Source organism: Mercenaria mercenaria, chromosome 17, assembly GCF_021730395.1.
Source record: "Mercenaria mercenaria strain notata chromosome 17, MADL_Memer_1, whole genome shotgun sequence".
NCBI classification, from domain to species: domain Eukaryota; kingdom Metazoa; phylum Mollusca; class Bivalvia; order Venerida; family Veneridae; genus Mercenaria; species Mercenaria mercenaria.
The window spans coordinates 61,666,828-61,689,698 of record NC_069377.1 but is presented as its reverse complement, the minus strand read 5'-3'; the positions used below and the strand labels follow the sequence as shown (position 1 = coordinate 61,689,698).

At 34.0% G+C, this 22,871-nt stretch overlaps 2 protein-coding genes across 6 annotated transcripts in view; one reads left to right on the top strand and one right to left on the bottom strand.

The window, feature by feature from the left end:
- LOC123536557 (DNA damage-regulated autophagy modulator protein 1-like) overlaps positions 1–15,186 on the top strand; it is a 28,423-nt gene extending 13,237 nt beyond the window's left edge. For 4 of the 5 annotated variants that reach the window (XM_045319837.2, XM_045319842.2, XM_045319838.2 and 1 more), the window contains 6 exons: positions 3,472–3,570; positions 5,982–6,103; positions 7,650–7,798; positions 8,361–8,547; positions 10,546–10,625; positions 13,419–15,186. In XM_045319837.2, the coding sequence (XP_045175772.1) occupies positions 3,500–3,570; positions 5,982–6,103; positions 7,650–7,798; positions 8,361–8,547; positions 10,546–10,625; positions 13,419–13,658 (849 nt within the window). In that variant the 5' untranslated portion in view covers positions 3,472–3,499 and the 3' untranslated portion in view covers positions 13,659–15,186. Of the gene's footprint in view, positions 1–3,471; positions 3,571–5,981; positions 6,104–7,649; positions 7,799–8,360; positions 8,548–10,545; positions 10,710–13,418 lie in introns of all 5 variants that reach the window. The other variant, XR_008368093.1, reaches the window with a different exon arrangement.
- Positions 6,940–22,871, bottom strand: part of LOC123536562 (uncharacterized) — a 42,262-nt gene continuing 26,330 nt past the window's right edge. Inside the window, exon 3 of the mRNA XM_045319867.2 lies at positions 6,940–7,544. Within this exon, the coding sequence (XP_045175802.1) occupies positions 7,504–7,544 (41 nt within the window). The 3' untranslated portion in view covers positions 6,940–7,503. The remainder of the gene's footprint in view (positions 7,545–22,871) is intronic.

Sequence of the window (22,871 nt, the reverse complement as noted above, 5' to 3'; positions counted from 1 at the left end):
GACATAGCCTTACAAACGTTAAATAAATATGGTTTGTTGTCTGAACACTAGTTTAAATAATCACATTCAATATGTCCTTACCTGTCACATTTTTTTTTTATTTCAACATAGATATTAAAACACTTCTTGGTAGAACTGATGGATTCTGCTTCTAACTTAGTGACTGTACATCATATGATACTGACATTAAACTATGAAACTATTGTTATGGCACAATGCAATGTGCTTTAATTTGACATAAACAGAATATTACAGGAACATGCAAATGTAAATTTGATTAGGCTGATCAAGCAGCAATGACTTTTTTCCAAAGAAATCATGATTGTCTGACAGAGGGATGTTCACATGCTCTATCGCACTAAAATAGTTAATAAATTATAACTAACATAATTATATAGTTTTTCTAAGTGTCATCAGTTCTCTTAGTGTAAATAGATTTAAATGAACACAGCAACACTAACAAAATTCTGAGTCGCGAAAACTAATGAAAAGTGAAACACATTTATTCACTAATATACTCTACAGTATATTAGTTTTTCTAAGTGTCATCAGTTCTCTTAGTGTAAATAGATTTAAATGAACACAGCAACACTAACAAAATTCTGAGTCGCGAAAACTAATGAAAAGTGAAACACATTTATTCACTAATATACTCTACAGTCAAACTTCGTTCGCTCAAACTCGGATGATTCGAACACGTTTCCTTCACTCGAACCCATCGTCAGGTCCCGACCAATTCCTTTACAATATATTGTTCGATTACTCGGGATACCGATAACTCGAACAAATTTTGTCGAAGTTCGACTGTATTTATAATAGTTTACAATTATTTGGACTGTTGCCATTTTAAACATTCTTAATATGTTAGTGACCATTGTTTACTTAATTCTGGCTCAAATAAATGCATTCTGATTTTTCTTCTGCTTAATAGCAAATTTGTATCAAGGGGAGACAACATCTTTTTTCATTTTTGTTAGAAGTGCGCAGTATTTGTGTTAATACGATATGTTTGAATTTATTCAAACAGGTGATATTAACTAATTATAGTGATGACTGTAAATATCTAAGTTTTATAGATAATATTAGATATTTCGTAAAAATATATACATGCATGGCGGCTATCTTGGATTTTGCTCCATATTGGAGTGGGTCTCATGCTCTTTTTTTTTTGTGTTTTGCCCTGAAGTAGTTATGTGCCAGGTTTTATGCTTTTCCCATTTTCTGGAGTATTTTTACACGATTTTACTGGACTAAAAGTAGGAAGTTGATTTAGCTCTGTAGCTATTTATAATACACTCCTTTGTACAAATAGCAAAGACTTCATCTAATATCTGCAAAGAAGAAAACAGTCACGAAGCCGGCTAACTTTATTTCAAGCACTGAATGTCTTGTGTTGAATCAGCAAGTTAATTTATTCCATTAAATTATAGTCTGTTACTTCTCACATTAAAGATACATAAACAGTATGTTCGGCATCTATTTAAGGTCTAACAAACAATTTTAGTTTTAGGTCGATGTGGAATAGCCTTATTTCATTCCAGACTGTGTAGAATTAGCGTATTTCATTTCGGAGCATGACGAATGACGGTTTTTCATTTCAGACCATGTGGAATTATCGTATTTCATTTCAGGACATGTGGAATCACCGTGTTTCATTTCAGACCATGTTGAATGATTCTGCTTCATTTCAGACCATGTGGAATTATCATATTTCATTTCAGACCATGTGGAATCTCCGTATTTTATGTCAAACCACGTGCAAGTATCTTATTTCATTTAAGACTATGTGGAATCACAGTATTTCATTTCAAACCATGTGAAATCGTATTTCATTTCAGACCATTTTGAACTATCTTTATAAAATATTAAATCGAATGTAATGTCGAACAATGTGCAAATATCGTATTTCATTTCAGAAGTGCGGAATTGTCGAATTTCATTTCCATGTCGAAATTCGTATTTCTTTTCAGACGAACGTGGAAGTAGCCTACTTGATTTTATACTAATATGGAATTAGCTCATTGCAATTTAGACTAGTGTGGAATTAGCTTTTTATATTTCAGACCATGTGGAATTAATTAACTAGTGCAGAATTTTCTTATTTCGTATGAGACCATATGGTCTTCTTTCGTGTCAGACAGGGGATTAATTTCTATTTTCATTCTATTTTTGAATGCGGACTGTGCTTATTCAAATTCAGACAAATACATATTTGTATTATCTTACCTTAGACTTATGTTGACTGTGCACGTTTATTTCATTATGAACCAAAGTTGAATATATTTATCTCCTTTCAAATCACTGTTGAATCAGACAATTTTCTATTGATTGCCTGGATTGCAGGATTACATTATGTACATTACAACTACATTGTAATTTTGAATCCGCCTCTTTCCTTTCAGACATATATGAATGCAACTTGTTCTATCCCAAACCATTCGTACAAATAGAAAATTATGATCCAGATTGACATGGCCCTTGACTTTGCATTATTACATTTCAGATCGACGCAAAATTATTTTCTTTTTAGCATTTCAAACTTATGCTGACTGACTTTATTAGACCTCTACTGGAACCACCTTTGGGGACTATAAGATTGCGCTTTTCTGTCCGTCTTCTGTCCGTCCGCACTCTCTTCTCCAGTCCACAACTCTGTCACTCATCAATGGATTTTATGGTGAATTATTTCATTACATTTATCTTATTTTCCCACCACTTTAATTAGAAATATCTTCTATTACGATAAATGTTATAAGTAACTGAAGATTTCTATAGAAACAAATTTGAACCTAAACATTGTATGTTATAACATATTTTATATATAGCACAGTATTGCATATAATACATCATTGACTGATATTAGATCGTTCGGTTATACTGCAGTTAATCATTTAGTCAGACATGGCAATACCTTTCATTCACTTGTTTCAGTTCAGTTAAGTTTGGCAACTGCGTATCATTTCAGTTCAGTTTGGACACTGCGTATCATTCAGTTCAGTTTGGGCACTGCGTATCATTTCAGTTCAATTTGGACACTGAGTATCATTTCAGTTCAGTTTGGACACTGCGTATCATTTCAGTTCAGTTTTGACACTGAGTATCATTTCAGTTCAGTTTGGACACTGCGTATCATTTCAGTTCAACTTGGACACTACGTATCATTTCAGTTCAGTTTGGACACTGCGTATCATTTCAGTTCAGTTTGGACACTGCGTATCATTTCAGTTTAGTTTGGACACTGAGTATCATTTCAGTTCAGTTTGGACACTGTGTATAATTTCAGTTCAATTTGGAAACTGCGTATCATTTCAGATCAGTTTGGACACTTGCGTATCATTTCAGTTCAGTTTGGAAACTGCGTATCATTTCAGTTCAGTTTGGAAACAGCGTATCATTTCAGTTCAGTTTGGACACTGCGTATCATTTCAGATCAATGAAAACATGGGAGTAGCCTATTCATTTGTTTTTCAGACTAATGATTACCTGAGAGTCGGGAACCATGCTTGAAACTACACACCACTGGTTGCCCATCATAATTGCAGTCTATGTACCCGTGTCTTTCGTTATTACGTAAGATATTTTCTTTTCATCTTTGAAAAAATAACACAAATGAGAAATACAAAAAGTGTACACTTTAACATCAATAATCGTGTTTTAACTATCTACGTGACCTTTCGGTATCGTTCACACGGTAAAATTAATTAGATTCAGGTAACATTTTAGCTAATACATTTTCAATTACTTGACAGATTAGTGTCAAAGACAGGAATACGAAGACTTTCTTTGACTCATTTTTAACGTCTGCCGCACGTGAAGTGTTTGAGAAAAGTAGCCATATTGTATCGAGGGAAGAACTTTTCTTCCTGTCTTCAACGTTTTATATATTATTCAAAACAGTCATACGGAAATTATAAGCAAATATGCAATCTCGATCTTCCTAAAAGGTTCTGTATAATCGGATTTCCAATATTGCTATTTCCACCAATCTATTTTGTATCGAACCAGTCAGACGACTCGTTTCATCAAGCGTTTGGCTAAAAGGGACTGGACTCAGAATTTGGCTCAAATAATTTTTCTTTACGGCAAAATCACAATAAAGTGAGCACATATCCTAAAAATATGCCATTTCATGAAGTAATAAAAAATGAAAATTATTTATGATTTTTAAACTCTATAATGTCTTTTGCATCAGGGCACGTAGTTGGAATAGCCCAAATGTATCCACAAAGTATCAAAATTTTGACTTATTTGCACCTGCTACCACAAGGGGCCGTGTCCTACACACTACTGTCATCAAATCGTTTTTCTTATGTATTTATTATTATTTTGCCTTTATAATTAGTAACTGCAATTTATTGTGCATATTTCTTAGTAATGTATGTATGATATTTATGCTTTTATAATTATAGTTATAATTAGAATTCTGTCTACAATATTCAATTTACAGTATTTTGAATAAAACAGATGTATTTTTTTGTAATACTGATTAAGTAACAACCTTTAATGTCTATTTCATGCTACATTTTACAATTTTACAAAAATAAAATTTATGACAGTTTAGGATGAAATGGCTAACATATTAAAAATCTGATTTTGTTGGGCCGTGTCCTATACGGGGACGTGTCCTACACAAACTACATTTGTACTTTGAACCGCTTCATTACAGCTATATTAAACCAGAAAGTTAAAAGTTATGTACCCTACACATCATTCAAAGACATATTTACACCGGTAAAATATAGATATTAAAACTTCACTGAAAGTAGAAAATCTTCATGGGGGTGGGGGGGGGGGGGGGCGTGTCCTACACGATTTTTGTGGACAACCCAACTGCTGAATTTAACACCAAATGTCTTAGTTATATGCGTATATAGACTTTCAAAACCATTAAAATTCTTCAACATCGGTTTGTGTGCTACATGATAACACACTGCAAATTTTCATAAAAATTACATGACAATCGTTAGATACCACCATGTAAACGTCTTCATTGGTTAAGGAATTGAAGACAGCTGTAAAAATATAACCACAAAAGAAACCTTACTTCATACTGTTCATCAGAAATACCATATAACATGTTCAGCCACCAATGTGCGCACTTTATTGTGATATTGCCGTTTAGAATAAAAGTTTCATTATATTATGGACATAAGAACATGAGATTTTGTTTCTAAACTATCTTTAAAAAAAAAGTAAAATCAGGAGAAAACCAGTCGGGAATCGAACCCTGGACCGCCGCGGCAATAAATATTTTCCTGCCTTCTTAACCAATACACCACAGAAGAACATGTACATGTACTTATCGATGGTTAAATATCAAGCTTTACGATTAAGGCAGTTTACCTTCGGTACCCTTTACCAATTTTGAATGGAAAAACACTAATCCTCATGTGATGTGTTTCTATAAGTTATAAAACTGGAATCCCAGGTTAAAATTAGTTGTTTTTTAAACATCCTCTTCCACTTTCAAAATCAATGCGTAGCGTAGATGATTTTAATCAGATTGAGCAAATATGTTAACGGCGAACATCAACTGTTCCAATGATTGAATGTTTCTGTATTTATACATCTTACTACGTATATGATTACCGTTTGATTTGTTTCTGCATTTATACATTTGGGTGTTAACTTGTATGATTAATGTTTTTATACAACTGTCGTCATCATATGTTTACGTACATATGATTAATGATTGTTTTTTTCTTCTGTATTTATACAACAGGAGCAACGTATGTTAACTTGTATGATTATGTTATTTATACAGCTGGGGATATCATATGTTTACGTATATGGTATATGATTAATGTTCAATTTGTATCTGTATTAATACAATTGGGGACATACTAGTAATATGTTAACGTATTAGAGTAAGGGCTAGAGCTGCGTTTTAAATATTGTTTCTATGTTTAATCAACTATGAGAAACGTTATGTACTAATTAATGGTATATACACTTGAAAAATAACTATTTTCTTATTTAAGATACTCAATAGCCGTTAAGAACAAACATGTTGAGCCCGTCTTCCCGTATGTCAGTTATACTGGAACCATACCTCCAGAAAGTTGTGTGTTTGGTCAATTGCTCAACATTGGTGCTGCTTTAGGTAGGTCTAGTGATTTGTCAAGCTTATTTCTGTCTATCACTAAATGTCACATTCATTTGAGTCTTTCACCAAGTGTCACATATATTAGATACTATAAACAGATGTCACACTCATTTCAGTCTATTCTCATGTGACATTTATTTTAGTCTATTACCAGGTGTTACACTCAATTAAGTCTATAATGATGTGACACTTATCTTAGTCTATAACCAGGTGTCATACTCATTTCAGCCTGTTATCATGACACTTATTTTAATCACCTGGCGTCACACTGATTTGTGTCCATCAAAAATATGACACTTATTGGTGCCTATAATTAGGTGCCACACTTATTAAATTTATCAACAGTGTGACACTCATTTGGGTCTATAACCAGGTGTCACTCTTATTTGATTCAATCACAAGGTGTCCTATGTATTGTTCTATTTAACAATTTAAGAGAAAAATCTTGCCTGCAACTCGTAGAATTACAAATGGTTATCTTAAATACAAGTGGTTCAACGGGTGTTGTAGATGTATCGCAGGGTTTTAAGGTGTTTTAAAATGTAAACAAATAAGATCAGATTAAGTCCAAATACAATTAAGTCCAAATACAATAGGGTTATTATAATAGCAGCCTGATCTGGAATGCTGTAATTCGGCTCGAGTGGATTTTGCCAGGTCGGATCGCACGAGGCGCGCATGTGTGATCAGGCCTGACAAAATCCTCGAGTGTCGAATACAATACTTCAGATCTAACTTCTATTAGAATGACCCTTTATTGTATACCTCCACCTTTTTGTGTGTTGTTTTGTTTTGTTTTGTTTTATCAATGAATTCAAGTTTATCGATATTGAAACAGAACTGAGTGAGCTTTTGTATGCGTATTTGTAGAACTTTGTCAAGTCATGAATATAAATTTATGAAACTATTCCGGCAACATACACATTACAGGATTTACAGTACTAACGGAATTTCTTTTTTTTTCTGTTAGTATTTACTTGTGCAATACAAGCCGTATTTTTGCAGAATTTATAAAATTATTTAAAAATTATTCGGCACAATTGTTTGTCAATAATGATGCTATATATTATAAAAAAGACAGCCCTGGCCGGTACAAAGCTAATAATCTGTTATTGTTTATTAAAATTACACCTCCTGTATGAAGATTACACATATAAATATTCTTTCAGACCATAGACATTCGGCACAATTGTTTTGTCAATAATGATGCTATATATGATAACAAAGGACAGCCCTGGCCGGTACCCATTTACTATATACTGATCGGTTAAAGATAAACAAGTCGGCAGTGCTGCATGTCACAGATATCTTCGTTTCACGCTCTTTCATGTTTCAACCAAACAAGATATGTCCAAATATCCGCATGCCAACAACACTCTTCGCATGCATCTTTCAGTTCACAGGTACATGTAGACAATTTTCATGTCGTCGCTCAGTTCTGAAAAATAAGATTTTTAAAATAAAATAAAAAGACAATTGCGCTACTGAGAAACGGTCGTGGCTATGCGAATGTAACGACTATACAGTACATTATTATTTCCAGCGGGCGTTATAATTTATACAAGATATCGTCAAATTCTGTACCATTTTGAGCAAAACAGTCCAGCGAAATATTTATTACATATAAACACTGCCGCTTTCATTACTGGACTCCTTACCATATTTGGTGTTAGCTTAGTTGGGAACTTCCAGGTAAGTCCTAAAGTTTTCTGTTATAGATTTATAAAATGAACAAACAGGTTAATTATATACAGTCAGATCCACAGATTTATGTCTAAATGTATGTTTATTGCATTTTATACAGTCTTATAATACAATGAAAAATATCTACAAAAAACTACATTCATTTCTTTTGATATTTCAATTTAATTATGGTATCCTTTTAATTCTGATGGAAAGTTGTGTTATCAAATTTATGAGGTTGATACGCTCTATTTTAAAAGTTTCACTTTAAATAGAAATAAAACTATAATATATGCGCATCAAGTGCGCTTTTGTCTGTTATATTATGTGTACGTTTTGTGGGTGTACTTTGTGGTGTACTTTGTGGTGGGTTTGTGTAAGTTATGTGTGTGTAAAATGTGTGTGTTTTGTGTGTGTGTTTTGCGTGTGTTTTGTATATGTGTTTTTGTGCATGTTTTGTGTATGTGTTTTTGCGCCTGCTTTGTGTATGTGTTTCTGCGTGTGTTTTAGGTATGTGTTTTTGTGCGTGCTTCGTGGTTTAAACTAATGCTTTACTTTCTTTATGTTTCAGGCAACAAATATTTTGGAAGTCCATCTACTTGGTGCTTTTTTGGCGTTTGGTGTGAGTTTTGTTTACATGATACTGCAGACAATCATTTCTTGCAAGTCGGTCCCTTCTGAAAATGACGGAAATTCTCCTTGCATCAAAGGGTTTCGGATTGTTTTATGTGTCGTTGATCTTGTGGTATTAATTCTGTGTATCCTTTTCATAGCAGCCTTTAGCCTAATTCTAGGACTGGTCAGCCCGGTGTCAGTGTAATATGACTGAGTGGGGTATCATGTCACGTCTTATTTCAGATGAATAACGCCCTTTTCATCAGATAAACACGTTTCTTTTCATGATAAACGTGTTCATTTTCATGATAAGTACGTTCAATGGCGCATACAAAGGCAGCCATTCAGAGCGACAAATATACAGAAAGAGACATACATAGATAGATTAGATTTGCCTTACTCTTTACGAATAGGTAGTCTTGTTCACAGGACGTCAAATTCACAGAAAGTGAAATCCAATACATACTGAAATAAATTTACCATAGATTGTTCACACGCGAAGCCTTCTTAGATAGGTAAGAGACACCCATGAGCCTCTCAGGAATTACCAGTGCCTGAACCCTGGACTTTGGATTGTCAGTAAAGAGTGTTACCACTAGACCACAAAAAATAATTAACTAGTTAAAATTAAGACAACAGTAGTCTTGGATTTTGATAATGTGGTTTCTTTGTTACTTTGTTGCACATTTTACAATGAATTATCAATTGCTGAGTGACAAATATCTTGATCACGTGACTTATTGTACGTCTCGTGATCACGTGCGGAAGAATAAATTCAAATTTCCAGTTCATACTTAAACAATCAAATCATCATTTATCTATACTTTATATGATCTAGGTTAATATTAAATGACCGCAGATGATTATGAATCAGTTTGTGTAAATCTAATCAATTAAGGACGTATGCTAGAATTTTGGGCGAAATTTTTCCCAATAACAGAATTTCTTCAAACTTTGAATACTGAAGGACAATCATCTAAGAAACAAAAATAAAAGTCATAGGTCACTGGTGCTGAAAAAGAGTTTTCTGCCCTTGAAAACACCATTTTCCCCCAAAAAATGACGTTTCCAACGGCAGAAACTCCTCTTCAACACCCATAACCTATGACTTTTATTGCATATTTTTGTTTCTTAGATGATTATCTTTCAATATTCAAAGTTTGAAGAAATTCTGTTACTGGGAAAAACTTCGCCTATCTCATATACATAAATTCAAGCATACGCCTTAAATGCATCTCGAGTATTCAGGAATGGCATTATGGATGTGTTTTGTAGTAGCGCTGGTCATTAAGTTGCACGTGAAATGAAGTACATGTTCTCGTATTTGAAACCATTTACACCGATGTAAATCTAGATCAATATTAAATTAACCTACTATATAAATGTATAGTGTTTTAGTGTTACTTTTGTGGTCGCAACATTCGTGTTTGTAAAGTATAACAATAACCAGATATCTCAAGAAAAAAAAAACGGAATACATATGACTTTGGCCTAAATCGGATCCAATTTAATGTTGGACTTAATTTAATGATGGGCCGAGTTTAATGTTAGACAAAATTTAATATCGGATCGTCATCAATGACGGACCCAATTTTATGTTGGACCCAATTTAATGTCGGATCAAAATCAACGTCTGACCCACTTTAATGTCGATCAAATTTTAGTGAGTGAGTTGGGTTTTACGACGAATCGACACAAAATGGTCATATATCGCCGAAGATCAAATTTTAGCGAATACAATTTAACGTCAGACTCAATTTAATGATGGGTTGAGTTTAATGTTGGGCACAATTTAATGTCGGGTTTTAATGTCGGACCTAATTTTATGTCGGACCCAGTTTAATGTTGGATCAATTCAAAGTCTGACTCACTTTAATGTCGGATCAAATTTAATAGCAGACAAAATTCAATGTTTGATCAATTTTAATGTCGGTCACAATTAATTAATGTTGGGCACACTTTAATATTGGTCACAATTTTAATGTTGGTCACAATTTTAATGTGGTGCCCATTTTAATGTCGGACACAATTTAATGTTGGATCCAGTTTAAGGCAGAAAAATATGGCATTTTGTAAATGGCAAAATCTCGTCACATGCACTACTTTTTGAAGATCATCGCCACATCCTTAACACAAACAAGTGGGAATATTGACTCCTGTAGCCATATCAAAGGGTCCCGGTCCTGGTAAATCCAGACTACATTGGTCCGCGGATGAACCTGTAAGTTTTCACTACTTCCGGTAGACGGAGTACTTCCGTTTAAGAAAAGACGATGTACACAGTACTGGGTAAATGTACATCAAAGTTAGTAATGAATCAAGTATAACTGAAATAGTTCAATAAACAGATGCATTTTAAGCAGGTGTACATCTTCTACCGGCGGTTTCCCTCGACATTAGGCTAGCAGCTTCGCATTGCAAGTTAACTAATGTATTATCTCATCTACTTATGTATGCACCAATGTTTTGTATCTTATCTATATAATCATTTAAATTTACATATCTTGTAACTTATTGAATGTTTAATACACTGTTTAGCACATTTTGTACCAAGAGCAGCTATATGCATTGGTATCACCAAGTCTTGACCTATTGTGCTAGAATTCCTGTATTTGCGACACTGTTCTAGTCTTTCCAGTAACTTTTCTGTCAGCTCAAATTATATGCTGCGAATAAGAAGTGAGATATAAGTAAAGTAAAGTGAACCTCCACATAAAAATTTATGTGACTGAAAACTCAAAAGAGCTTCAAAGCAATCTGATTAAACTCTCCATCTTCTCGTACACGAAGAGTTCTCCGTATCGGATTTCCCAAAACGGTATTTATAGAAAATGAAAGTTAACGTAGGCTCGACCGTCGAAATGGTGTTGCACATTTGTGCTTTGAATGCTAAAATTAACAAAACTGTTTTGGAAAAAGTTAAAATAAAAGAACTAAAACCTAAACAAGTGGACGTTTTCACGAAATAATGAACGGGAAAGATTGTGTCACTTAATTTTCAATGCGGTCGTCATAAGAATTATAAACGCGTGTTAATCACACTTAAACATTGGGATCCTAGGCTCATGAGGCTAAATTTAGATTTTTTGGACTTCTACTTTAAAAAGTTTGAAAGCAAGGCGTTGATTGGTTAGTGGAAAGGTCGCGAGAAGGTGACCTCCAACGGGTCACTGTCAGATCCTCATGCCAAATGATTTCAATCAGATCGACTTCAAAGCACAACACATGGAAAGTATCACCTTATGGCATCAGTTTTAGTCGAGATGAATTAAAATGGATGCTAGCTAGTCATTTAGGCGACGTTGTTTTGAAGATGCAATGTTTGTTATTATTCAAAGAGAGTTTATCTACCGCTTGATTTTCTCCCTTGATTGTCAGACTCTTTCATCTCTTTTATCAGCGTCATAAAATACGTTTATTGTACGGAACAAGCCTTATTTTACTCACTTCCCTTCTTCCCTTATTTCCTTCGTAACATTATATTTTTCTCTCAGTTCTTCAAAATGTTTGCTTTCTCTGAATTCCCTGATGCAATTTTATAGGCTACAATATTTGAAATGAACTTTACAGCATAAAGAGTGTCTTTCACGCTGTACTTTAGATTTCTATGTGAATGCTTTATAGTCCTAGTACGCTTACCAAAACGCATGTCTTCTCCCGAAGAAGCATAAAATTACCCGTTCACACGTTTCGTTAAAAGGAAGAACATTTGTGAAAGATTGCATTTTATAGATTTGGCGCTGTTTATATACTTCATGGTATACTAGTATATAATAAAATATTGCAATGAGATGCTTTTAAGATGTTGTCAAATGTTTTGTTTAGTACAGCCTTTGACTTCTTTTGTCGCATACATTGTGATAGCAAACTACGTGAATGGGAAGCTGTAGATCTGGATCAAGTGTCGCAAAACGGAGTTTGGTAACCAGTATCAAATTTCCAGTAACTGATTGGCTGATTCCGATGTAAAATTTGATATTAACCAATGACAAGTTCTTATTCATAACTGGTCTCCAAAGTCAGTTTTACAACCTTAGAATATGCTGCTTCCGCTAGGCGAGAATTTACAGTATAGGCTATATGAAAATAACAAGAGACCGAATATATAACAAAGTGAGCAAATTAAAATATGTTTATTGCATTGCGTAATTTGTTTAAAAATAAATTTATAAAGATTCTAATGATACACTTCCTGGTTGAAGATGAATTCGCATTTCCGGGTTTACTAGCGTTTTAAAATATAACCTCAGTTTACAGCTAAGTATTATTCAATAGGTTTTCTTTTTAGGTGCATGTGTACTTACTTCTTTCCCTTGTCTTAGTTTTCCTCTGTGTGGTTTCGTGTGTTCAGAGAAACAAAATACGACGTATAAAATTATTTGTTTTACAAAACAAAAGGTTAAGCTGTACATCGACATTCGAACGAGGAAGTTTAAAATCTCCATTTTTATTGGTTACTTAAGTATAAAAGAATAACGTTGAAGTATTTGGTATTGATCAATTATTAATCATTTTATAGCTTTTTGTCTATATTTCAAAACAGGCATTAAAGGGTCTGGACGCCAGATTGATTGTGAACTTAAGTTGCTTTATTTCCAACATATTAGCAAATTTTATACAAATATATACATATAGTGAATATTGACTTTCAAAATTGATAAATAAATGCACTTAAACAAATTCGAATTCTTAGTTTTGAATATGTAGTTATAAACTTTTTAGCTACATATGAATAGATTGTATAGTCTCTCATACTTCTTTGAAGAATTTTAGGTTTGAATTAAATTATAAATTACGTGATGTTATTTTTTTTGTATGCATTTTTGTATGTTATGCAACGTTAGACTTTAAGAAACTTATCTTATCTTACAATATTTTTTTTTTCAAATTTATTTGAGAATATGCTCGACCATAAAGTTATACTTTTCAGGATATGTCTATTTTTGGTCCTCATGCAGTGCTCTTCATATGACCATTGGTTTATTATCTAGTATTTACTTTATATCACTGTCAGGGATATGCGGAACACCTGGTTGCAACAATATCGGAATGGTTGGTAGCGTTCATCACAGTGATCTATTTTGCTACGTTCTACAAGGAATTCAAACATTTCCGAATGAAACCACCGGAAGTCATCTATTATAACGAACAAACGGGAATAGACTGGTGCTCGTGTTCATTCTCTATATTTAATAAATGTAGCTCGGTAGTCAACCCAGTTGAGAACCAGGCTACAGAAGAAGCAAAAAAGTAATAAGAGTTTTAATTAATAGGCAAATAATCACGTGACCAAAAACAATATCCGCGGGGGATGTGGGGTGTGGGGGCATAACATTGTAGAACTAACAATTGTATTGATTAGGAATTGTATCGATTTGGCAGATCACTACCAAATCAAATGTAAACCTCCGCTGGTCACAAGTAGTCCAAATATAAATAGTGCTAATCTTTCTCCCTTTCCTCGCGCCTTTTCTCAATAGCATCATGTTTTCTATTTTCTACTCTACCGCGTTCCAGTATGAATCACTAAGCATTCTATCGAAATCGGCATGTTCCTATCGTATGCTAGGTAAAAATGACGGCGTAAGAATCTAATGTTGTGAAAAGAGAAATTTAAAGAAGCGAAAAGGAGTAACTTCAGTGGGTTGTATTTAACGGGCTGTAGTTTTCTTATATAAAAGTTAACACCCGCTTTTCTTTCTTTTTTTCTTTTTTTAAAGTAGCGATATAGTTTTTTATGGGAATATAAGTCTCTGAAAATCTGGTATGCTAGAAAATATCGAAAAAATAAACGTTTTAAAGTGAGTGGATTTTATATAAACTAAAGAACAGCCGGATTAAGTGGTGTTCAGCCATCAAGGTAGTGGACCCGTAACGACCATCGGCAAATCACGTATTCTCCGTATACGATTTCGAAATTCTCTGAATTTTACGGAAATCATTGTGCGTGTTCAGGTACAATAGTAATAAATAGGTAACCAAGAAGCACTAAGCCTCATTTTCCCCCAGTTAAAGTGGCATTTTCGTGTTTTATGTAAGCCAGCTCCTGTTTTTATTTCATTGTGGGTCTATACTTAATATTTTGGTAGCATTTTCAAAGAGATTATTTTTGCATTTATAGAAATGTAAATGAACCTTATTACACATGTGGCCATACCCACATTTTAGTCAGTTTATAGTGTTGACCTGTCAGACAAAAAAAAAACTATCTTAGAAGATACGTTATCCCTACCTTTCTTGGTGTTTTTGTGGTTTATAGGTCATTTAGGAACATAAGGCTAGTAATCCTTTTTAAAATGGGCCTGTATAAATTTGAGATACATTTACGTCCGAAGAATGCCGAATCGCAATACATATAATACGAAATCATACGGAAATTGCCGAGTGTCCTTACGGGTTCATTGCCATGTAGGATAACGCTGTATAACGCCTACGGTAATTAACGAGAGGGCCCCAGCGTTTCCCGATGGATTCTGCAGACGCTGTATCTTGTTCTAATTATCTGTTGTACAGTCGTAAAACGTTTACCATTTTGTTATGGAATATGCATATATATGTATATAAAAATGTGTCAAGTAATACCCAATTATATGTTCGTCTCAGAGATTTTATGTCAATAGAACCGTTAAACAAGTTACAACAAGAATATTTTATTATGATTTAGTTTATGATTATATTTCAATTTTGTGCGCAAATGCATCCTTTTTTACAGCCTATAAGATTATATTAATCATGTGATTTTCTAAAAAAAATTATTTCAAATGTAAAACTTCAAGACATGAGACTTATTCCTTATATATCACTTGTTGTTTGTCTGTTGTTTTGTATTGTTAAATTTAATCATCATTATTATTTCCACCCCTTTACCTCCGCATATTGCTTGTTCATGTTTGTCGGTATGTCGGTCAATCGGAAGATTATGCTTGAGCCCCTCAGACTTTACAGGAAGATTGTTTACTACTATTGTTATGTGGTTGGTACGTCAAGGTCACGGCATACCCTAGTTTTAGAATACCCTAGTTGTAGATGCCGGACCGTTATATCCGGCTGGAGAGTAACTGTTTGGGCGGTAATGAGGCTATGCAGAGCTACCATCTAAACCGCTAGGGCTACCCAACAGCCGGGGTGTTAAACCTTAACCATTTAGACAGAATGATAATGAGTAATCAGTAGATAAGCTGTACTGCATCTGGAATCAGTAGAGACTGAAAATAGTTTCAAACCAATAACTGTAGACAGCTTGGGCCTACATCCATCACGATGTGAACATAGAATGATTGCAGAGTAGATGTCAATGTGAAGGTCACAGAATACATTTACACGAGACAAACAGTTACATACCTAACTATATCTCCGACAGGCCATCATGGGACATAGGCTTTTGTGACTTTTGTATCGTTACTTAATATTCAGCCTTTATAATGCATGCAGTTTTTTTTTCTGTGAAACTTTTGTACTAAACTGTTTATAAAATATTCTAAGTCATCTATTTCTATTGAGGGGTCCGCCGATGAAACAACGAGAATTTCAGCCGGGCACTCCAATTGTATTATAACACAGGTCTAACCGGATAACGGATGTAACACGGGAAATTCGTTCACTTCACATGTGCAATTATGTTACTATACTCAGATTATTTTTCCGGTGACAAAATAGAATCTACCTTGAAACATTTCACGTACACTTACAATACTCTTACTATGCTTTTGAGATTTATTTTCAGACTCCATTCAAGTATTCTTTCCCTAAGTACATTGCATAACCGTTTCATTTGAACTTACCAGAGTATATTGTCCGGGTCATGCATGTATGTATGGCATGTCAGTCGTTGCTAAATTATATAATCTATTTTTTATTATTATATGGCATGTCAAACGCTGCTAAATTATATAATCTGTTTTATTATTATTATTGTATATCTGTTATTGATATTCACTGTCTTGTCGTTCATATTCTTAGTCATACCATTGTTATTGTATGTTCGATATTCTTATGGTAAAAGTCATTATTTTGTTCAATATCTGATGATTCTATTTACATTTACAAAACGTGTCATTCATATTCTATGTTGTATACTGTCGCTGTGCTATTTATATCCGTCAGAATGATGTAATTATTTCCCATATTTTGTAACATTGGCTCGTAATAAAGTAGACCACGTTTCTGTCGAGAAATAGAGAGAACATATTCTCTTACTTTTACGGTTTGGTCATTCCAGATTGTTAATAATGTTTATCATTGCTGGTTTTGTTTTCTTGCCGATCTGATGCATGTTGGTTCCTAAGAGAAGCCAATTTTTCCATTAATTCTATTTTTAAGAACAATGACCTAGGTGAACTTAAGGGGGCAAGGGACAGTAAATTTGAAAACTCCACAACTCTTCGCTGATACCAGTGCGAAAAAAAAAATCAGAAAAAATCCAATTTCGACAAATTCAAGGCAATTGTTAAGCGAATGTCTTGCATAGACATAGCACTTCATTATGTGACATTTTCAGTCTGCCTATTCCGTTGCTTCTGTGATAAAAACGAGTAAAACGCAGGTTTCAGGACACTAAATTTTGAGACAAAAATGGCCCAAAATGCACACCTTGCGCGACCTGTACCGTATTATCTGTAAATGACTGACCTAAAACACATGCATATTTTTAAAGCATGTGGCCAGACGAAAATAATGGTGGGAAGAAAAGTATCTTATAACCGTTTACTTTTTCCGCAAATTTGAGCTGAAACTGGCTGGATGGATGACCGTTTCCAATTCGTCTGACTTCCGTTACCTCAGGTAAAGTTTTAGACCCGGCCGTCTACATGGAGCTAGGAAAATCGATACATGCACATATTTATTTTACACAATAATCACTCGTACGCAGGAATCCTTAGTTCTATAAACATCATAAATAACCAGTTGAATATATATGCCTGTAAAGTACATATGTCTATTTTATTTAAAAAACGTACCCGGGCCAAATGCGAAACTGGCCCCTGCCACTCAATCTGACCCCAGCCAAAAGAATTCCCCAAGGGGTTTGTTAAGAACCAGAAGTATGAACCCAATACCCCTTACGGTTCAAAAGTTAATTAAAAAGAAAAGAATTGTAGATTACTTCTATTTTCAGAAATAATGACCTTGACCTTTGAGGGAGGACTCCGGATTTTGCGCATGACACGTCGTCTTTTATGGGGAACATCAGTGCCAAGTAATATTAAAAATCCCTTGATGAATGACAGAGTAATGGACCAGGCATGAAATTGCATAAAAAGCCCTTTTTACATTTGACCTCCAAGTGTGACCTTGACTTTTGCGCTAGGAGTCCGGATTTTGCGCATGACACGTCGTCACCAGTGCCAAGTAATATTAAAATCCCTTGATGGACCTGACATGAAATTGCGAAAATAAGCCCAGTTTACCTTTTACCAGTGTGGTTTTGACCTATGAGATTGGTGTCCGTGTTTGAGCATGACACGTCGTCTGATCATGGGGAACATTTTGCCAAGTAATATCAAAATCCGTTGATGAATGACAGATAATGGACCGGACACGAAATTGCGGACAGACGGAATGACGGATACAATAACAATAACAAAATATAGAATAACAATAATGACGTTTACCATAAGAATATCGAACATACAATAAGAATAACGACATATACAATAACAATGGTAAGACTTAGAATATGAATGACACGACATTGAAAAACAATATCAAAGATACAATAACAATAACGAAATATAGAATAACAATAATGACTTTTACCATAAGAATATCGAACATACAATAAGAATAGCAAATTTTAGAATATGAATGACACGACATTGAATAACGATAACAATAACAATAACATACATATATAGTTTAGCAACGTTTGACATGCCATATGTATGAAGAGTATGTACTTTAAAATTTTAGAAATCTATAGTTATACCACGAGAAATACATAGTTAGTCATAAGCCCTGTACAAAATAATTACGTACCAAAATAAATTAAGAAAAGGACGGGATATGATAAGGACCAAAAATGGCACCCACTAAATATGCATTTAAAACAACACCATTCCATTGGTAATTAACTTTGTCTTGCCTCCTTCAAGTTTCTTGCATTTCTATTGGTCAATAGACGTAACGTGGAGACAGGATATATTCCATATCCTGCTAGTATATTTCAGATATGAATTTTGATTAAAACAAAATGGCTGCCACATTGCTGGCTTAATTAAATCAAGCCAGATTATTTGTTAGCTCGAGTGATAGTATCGTTTCCGAGAGTAAATTTAGTGTTTTCTAGCCGATTTCATTCTACTTAAGTTGAGGCTCATGAAGTTTGACAAAAGTTAGCCGTAAAAGCGGAATAACTCTGTATGGAATACACGGACGTTGAAATCTTGTTTTGGAAGTTAAATAGTTAAATCATCGTGAAATAAAGGAATTGACATATTTGTTGCTCAGCAGTTTGTTGAAGGATCATTTAATCTACGTGCAAGATAAATGATTTAACAGGAAACGGGATGAAAGCCGTGTATCAAGACATTTATGACATCGTGATATCCGGTAACTTTCGAAAGGATGGAACAAGAAGTATTTTAGTGTTTCTAATCTAAACCAGTTCATAACCTGTGTAAATGAGCTTTTGTGTTTTGTGATTTAACCAAAACACAGGTCATTGTGCATTTTATGGCGGGTGTAAATCAACTAGTGATGACCAAACAAATGATATGTAGGATTCCAGTCTGCACTGTAAGTAGCTTTGTTAATTTACAAAATGTGATGATTACTATATAGCATGTAAGTAAAGGGTAGTCGGCAAGACGCTGTCTCGAAAATCCATATCAGGCTCGAGCTTCACTCTCGCCTGATATGGATTTCCTCGACAGCGTATATCCCGTATCCTGTCACCAACAAGCAGTGTAACTAATAATATTTTTCAAAATCCACTAAGATATAATGACCAGACGTCGGTAATGAACCGAAAATAGTTGATTATTACACCTGTCTAAGACTTACGCTGAAAAGATATTTGATCATTTAGAATGGGGGTATAGAAAACTATTTTGCAATATATTTGATTTTATATTGCTGAACCCTATAAATTGTATGTCGTCACAATACACAGTGATCCAACTTCTTGAAACGAATTTTTATTTTGTATTCTAAGACAGAATGATCGTGCAAAAACAAGGAAAACAAGGGAGATAACTCTTTCATGTAAGGACGGCCGAAAACTCTTTAAAGAAATAAGATTTTTTTTATTTTATACATCTGCATAGGCGTATTCTCTACTTATTATGTCTGTTTCGTTTTATTTCGTATCAAGAAAATTTCTAAAATTAAAATCCAAAACTTTCATTTCATATGCGTTACCATAGCAACATAGAAACAGTTTTGCATTTTTTGGATTTATAGTAATTTAGCGAGTTGTTTCACATACTTTATGAAATATTAACTTTTAAAAAACATTTTTGCTTCTATATCTCCTTACATATTTAGTGGGGTTTTTTTTTGTTTCGTATACGGAATGTTCTTCTTGTGTGACATTCGTATAAAACAAAACCTTCGTCGAATAAAACAGGAGGCAGGACTTTGTCTTACAAGTTTACATTTTTCATATTTTCGGTGATTTTTTATTTAAATATGTAATGAAGTATTTTCATCAAGTAAGTTGAAAAAACGACAGTGTTTATTTTACTTGAATAAATAATATACGGGTTGAATATTATTAAATCCTTACCACATAATTCAAACACGTACCCGCAGAAATGTCGCTGGAAACGAGTTAGATCGGTGTTACAACTATGGAAGCGTATCTATGTAGTTTATTCAAATTAATTTCTTGGATTAAATCAAAAACGTTTCCTTTGACACGAAACTATAATATCGATATGAGAAGCACGAAATATACATTAGCGTATGTATGGCACGTGCAGTTTCCCGCCAAAATGCCCTTATATATGTAACGTAAAATGCTTCCGATTTCCTGCAAAAGATTTTGGATTATAGATGAAAGAAAATTATTTGATTTTAGTCCATTATGTTATATTCCAATTACAATTGTTGCATTTATATTATATATTGCGTTTATTTTAAAATCAGTATACAAGACGACCTGGGATATACCCAAGTAGTAACATTTGTATGCGTGCATGAAGACATTTGATTTTATCCTAATGGTATTGCACACTGAATTCATTAGAGCGGTAGGTTTTAATTGTTTACAAAATAACAATAGGTCATGGTTGCACAGTGAGAAGCAGAAGACCCGTCTTTCCTCTGGATTACCGCTTTTCCTTTCCTCGAATAGAAAGACAGACAGTTTCAAGACGAAACGGCTGCAGCGATAAAGAACCGGCATAGTTGCTCAGTACGCATGTGTTAGTCTAAGAAACATCTGCGCACGTGCCTACGTATAAGCTAATAAGTGATGTCTATAGTAAGCTTTCAATCATGCCGAGTGATATGTAGTATTTTTATACTAATATGTGCGCAAATGTTTAATACAATTACGTGCGCACGTAACACGTAACGTAATTCTTATTACGTGCGCAAGTAATAGATATTACGTGAACACGAAGTAACTAATACGTGCGCGCGTTTTAGCATGATAAAAACACCCATGCCCCCCCTCTGTGATACCTTAACTACATGTATATACATTCCTCGGTTTTTTTTAAATCATTACTGTTATTCTAGAAAAGAAAGAGAAAAAACACAACACCTGTATATGTGCCTTCATTTCAAAAGCGTATTCATTAACAGTGCAGAGAGCCAGGCTTGTCCGGGCCCGCTTCGATGAATGGATTCATCAGGAATGAAATGTCGAAATTGATTTATATAAGTTGAAGAACTTGCTTCGCAAGCTCAATAAGGACACCGCAGATTTGCGGATCGCAGGATCGCGAGTGCGATCCCCGAGCGAGGCTTTTCTTCTCCGTGACGATTTGATAGGGGGTATTGTGACTATAATCATTCGTCCTCCATCTCATAATCATGTGGGGAAGTTGACAACTACTTGCGGAGAACAGGTTTATACTGGTACGGAATCCAGGAACTCTGATTAAGTTAATTGTCCGTTACTGTTGAAAAACGGTGTTAAAACGCAAAACAAAACAAATCACAATCAACCTGCAATAAATTATTAAAAACAATAAGATGACGCGTCTTTCGATATTTTAGATATTTTTAAACACAAATATAGCTTAGCTATTGTGTTTTGAAAATGGTTATATAGGGATTTTATCTTTTATTCATAAAATAAAATATTTCACACCGGAAATGACATGTCAGTGACATTAATTGACTCAACATACATTTATTTATGAAACTTCGTTCGGTGATGAAACGGCGATGAAACGGAGTATTTTAAAACTGATGAAACACTTCTGAGTTGTTGACTTACTATTTTTCATACGTCATAAAAAAGAGGTATAAAAACACATGTTTATAACTTTATCACAGACATACACTTATGTAAACAATAACAATTTTCTTTTTAAACAACTTTAATTACACTTTATTCTTTCTTTTAAAATGCCGCTTAAACAAAATCAACTTGAATATAATCCCGAAATACAGTTCAAGTAGATCTAAAACATGTAACTGATCATTAAAATGTCTAGATCTACTTTCAGTTTCACTTTTGCATTAAACTCGTCTCTAAACATTTAATTTTCTTATAAAAACAACTCTTGGTTATCAGTTTCATGATTAGAACAAAACTCCCACGTATCTGTTTGATGCTCGGTTGCTTAGAGATGAGCACATTATCCTGTTTCCTTCAAAGAAAAGTGAGGCTAAAAATTGCGAAAAAAGTGGAAATTCAATATGAGCCGGACCCAGTGTCAAGCTGATTTTTTCTGAAAATGTATATTTTAGTAACCTTATTTCCTCAGCAAAACTTCAGCTTGACACCAGCTCCGGCTCACAATTAAATTCGAGCATGTAATGTGTAAATCGTGTGTAAAAACGATAAAAGTCACGGACCTCGAGTACTTTAAAGGTCTGAGTCGTACAAATAACTTGGTTTTGAAGTTTTTAAAAGTCATAGTTTTAACGATTATGATCTTTTTTTGTTTTAGACAGTAAAAATTTCAATTATGGAGTTTTCATATTCTAATTATTTAGGGGCCATTTCGCATATCTTATCATATCTCGTCCTTTACTTTCATGTCTATTTACATATGCAATAGCAGGAAATCAGAAATCCGAAATAATTACTCATTCAGACATGGCAATAACTGATCACATGATCATATGATCATATAATTTTAAGTTGACGTCACAACTAGTCCATTATAAATAAAATTACAATCAGTATTCGAATAAAATGAAGTCGTAAGTACTAATCTTAAACATACGAAAGACCGGTGGTGACACTTCATATTTCAGACTTCAGACTGCACACTTCAGAATTCACACTTCAGAATTCATACTTCACAGACTGCTAATGTTGCATTGGCATAGATGTGTACGACGT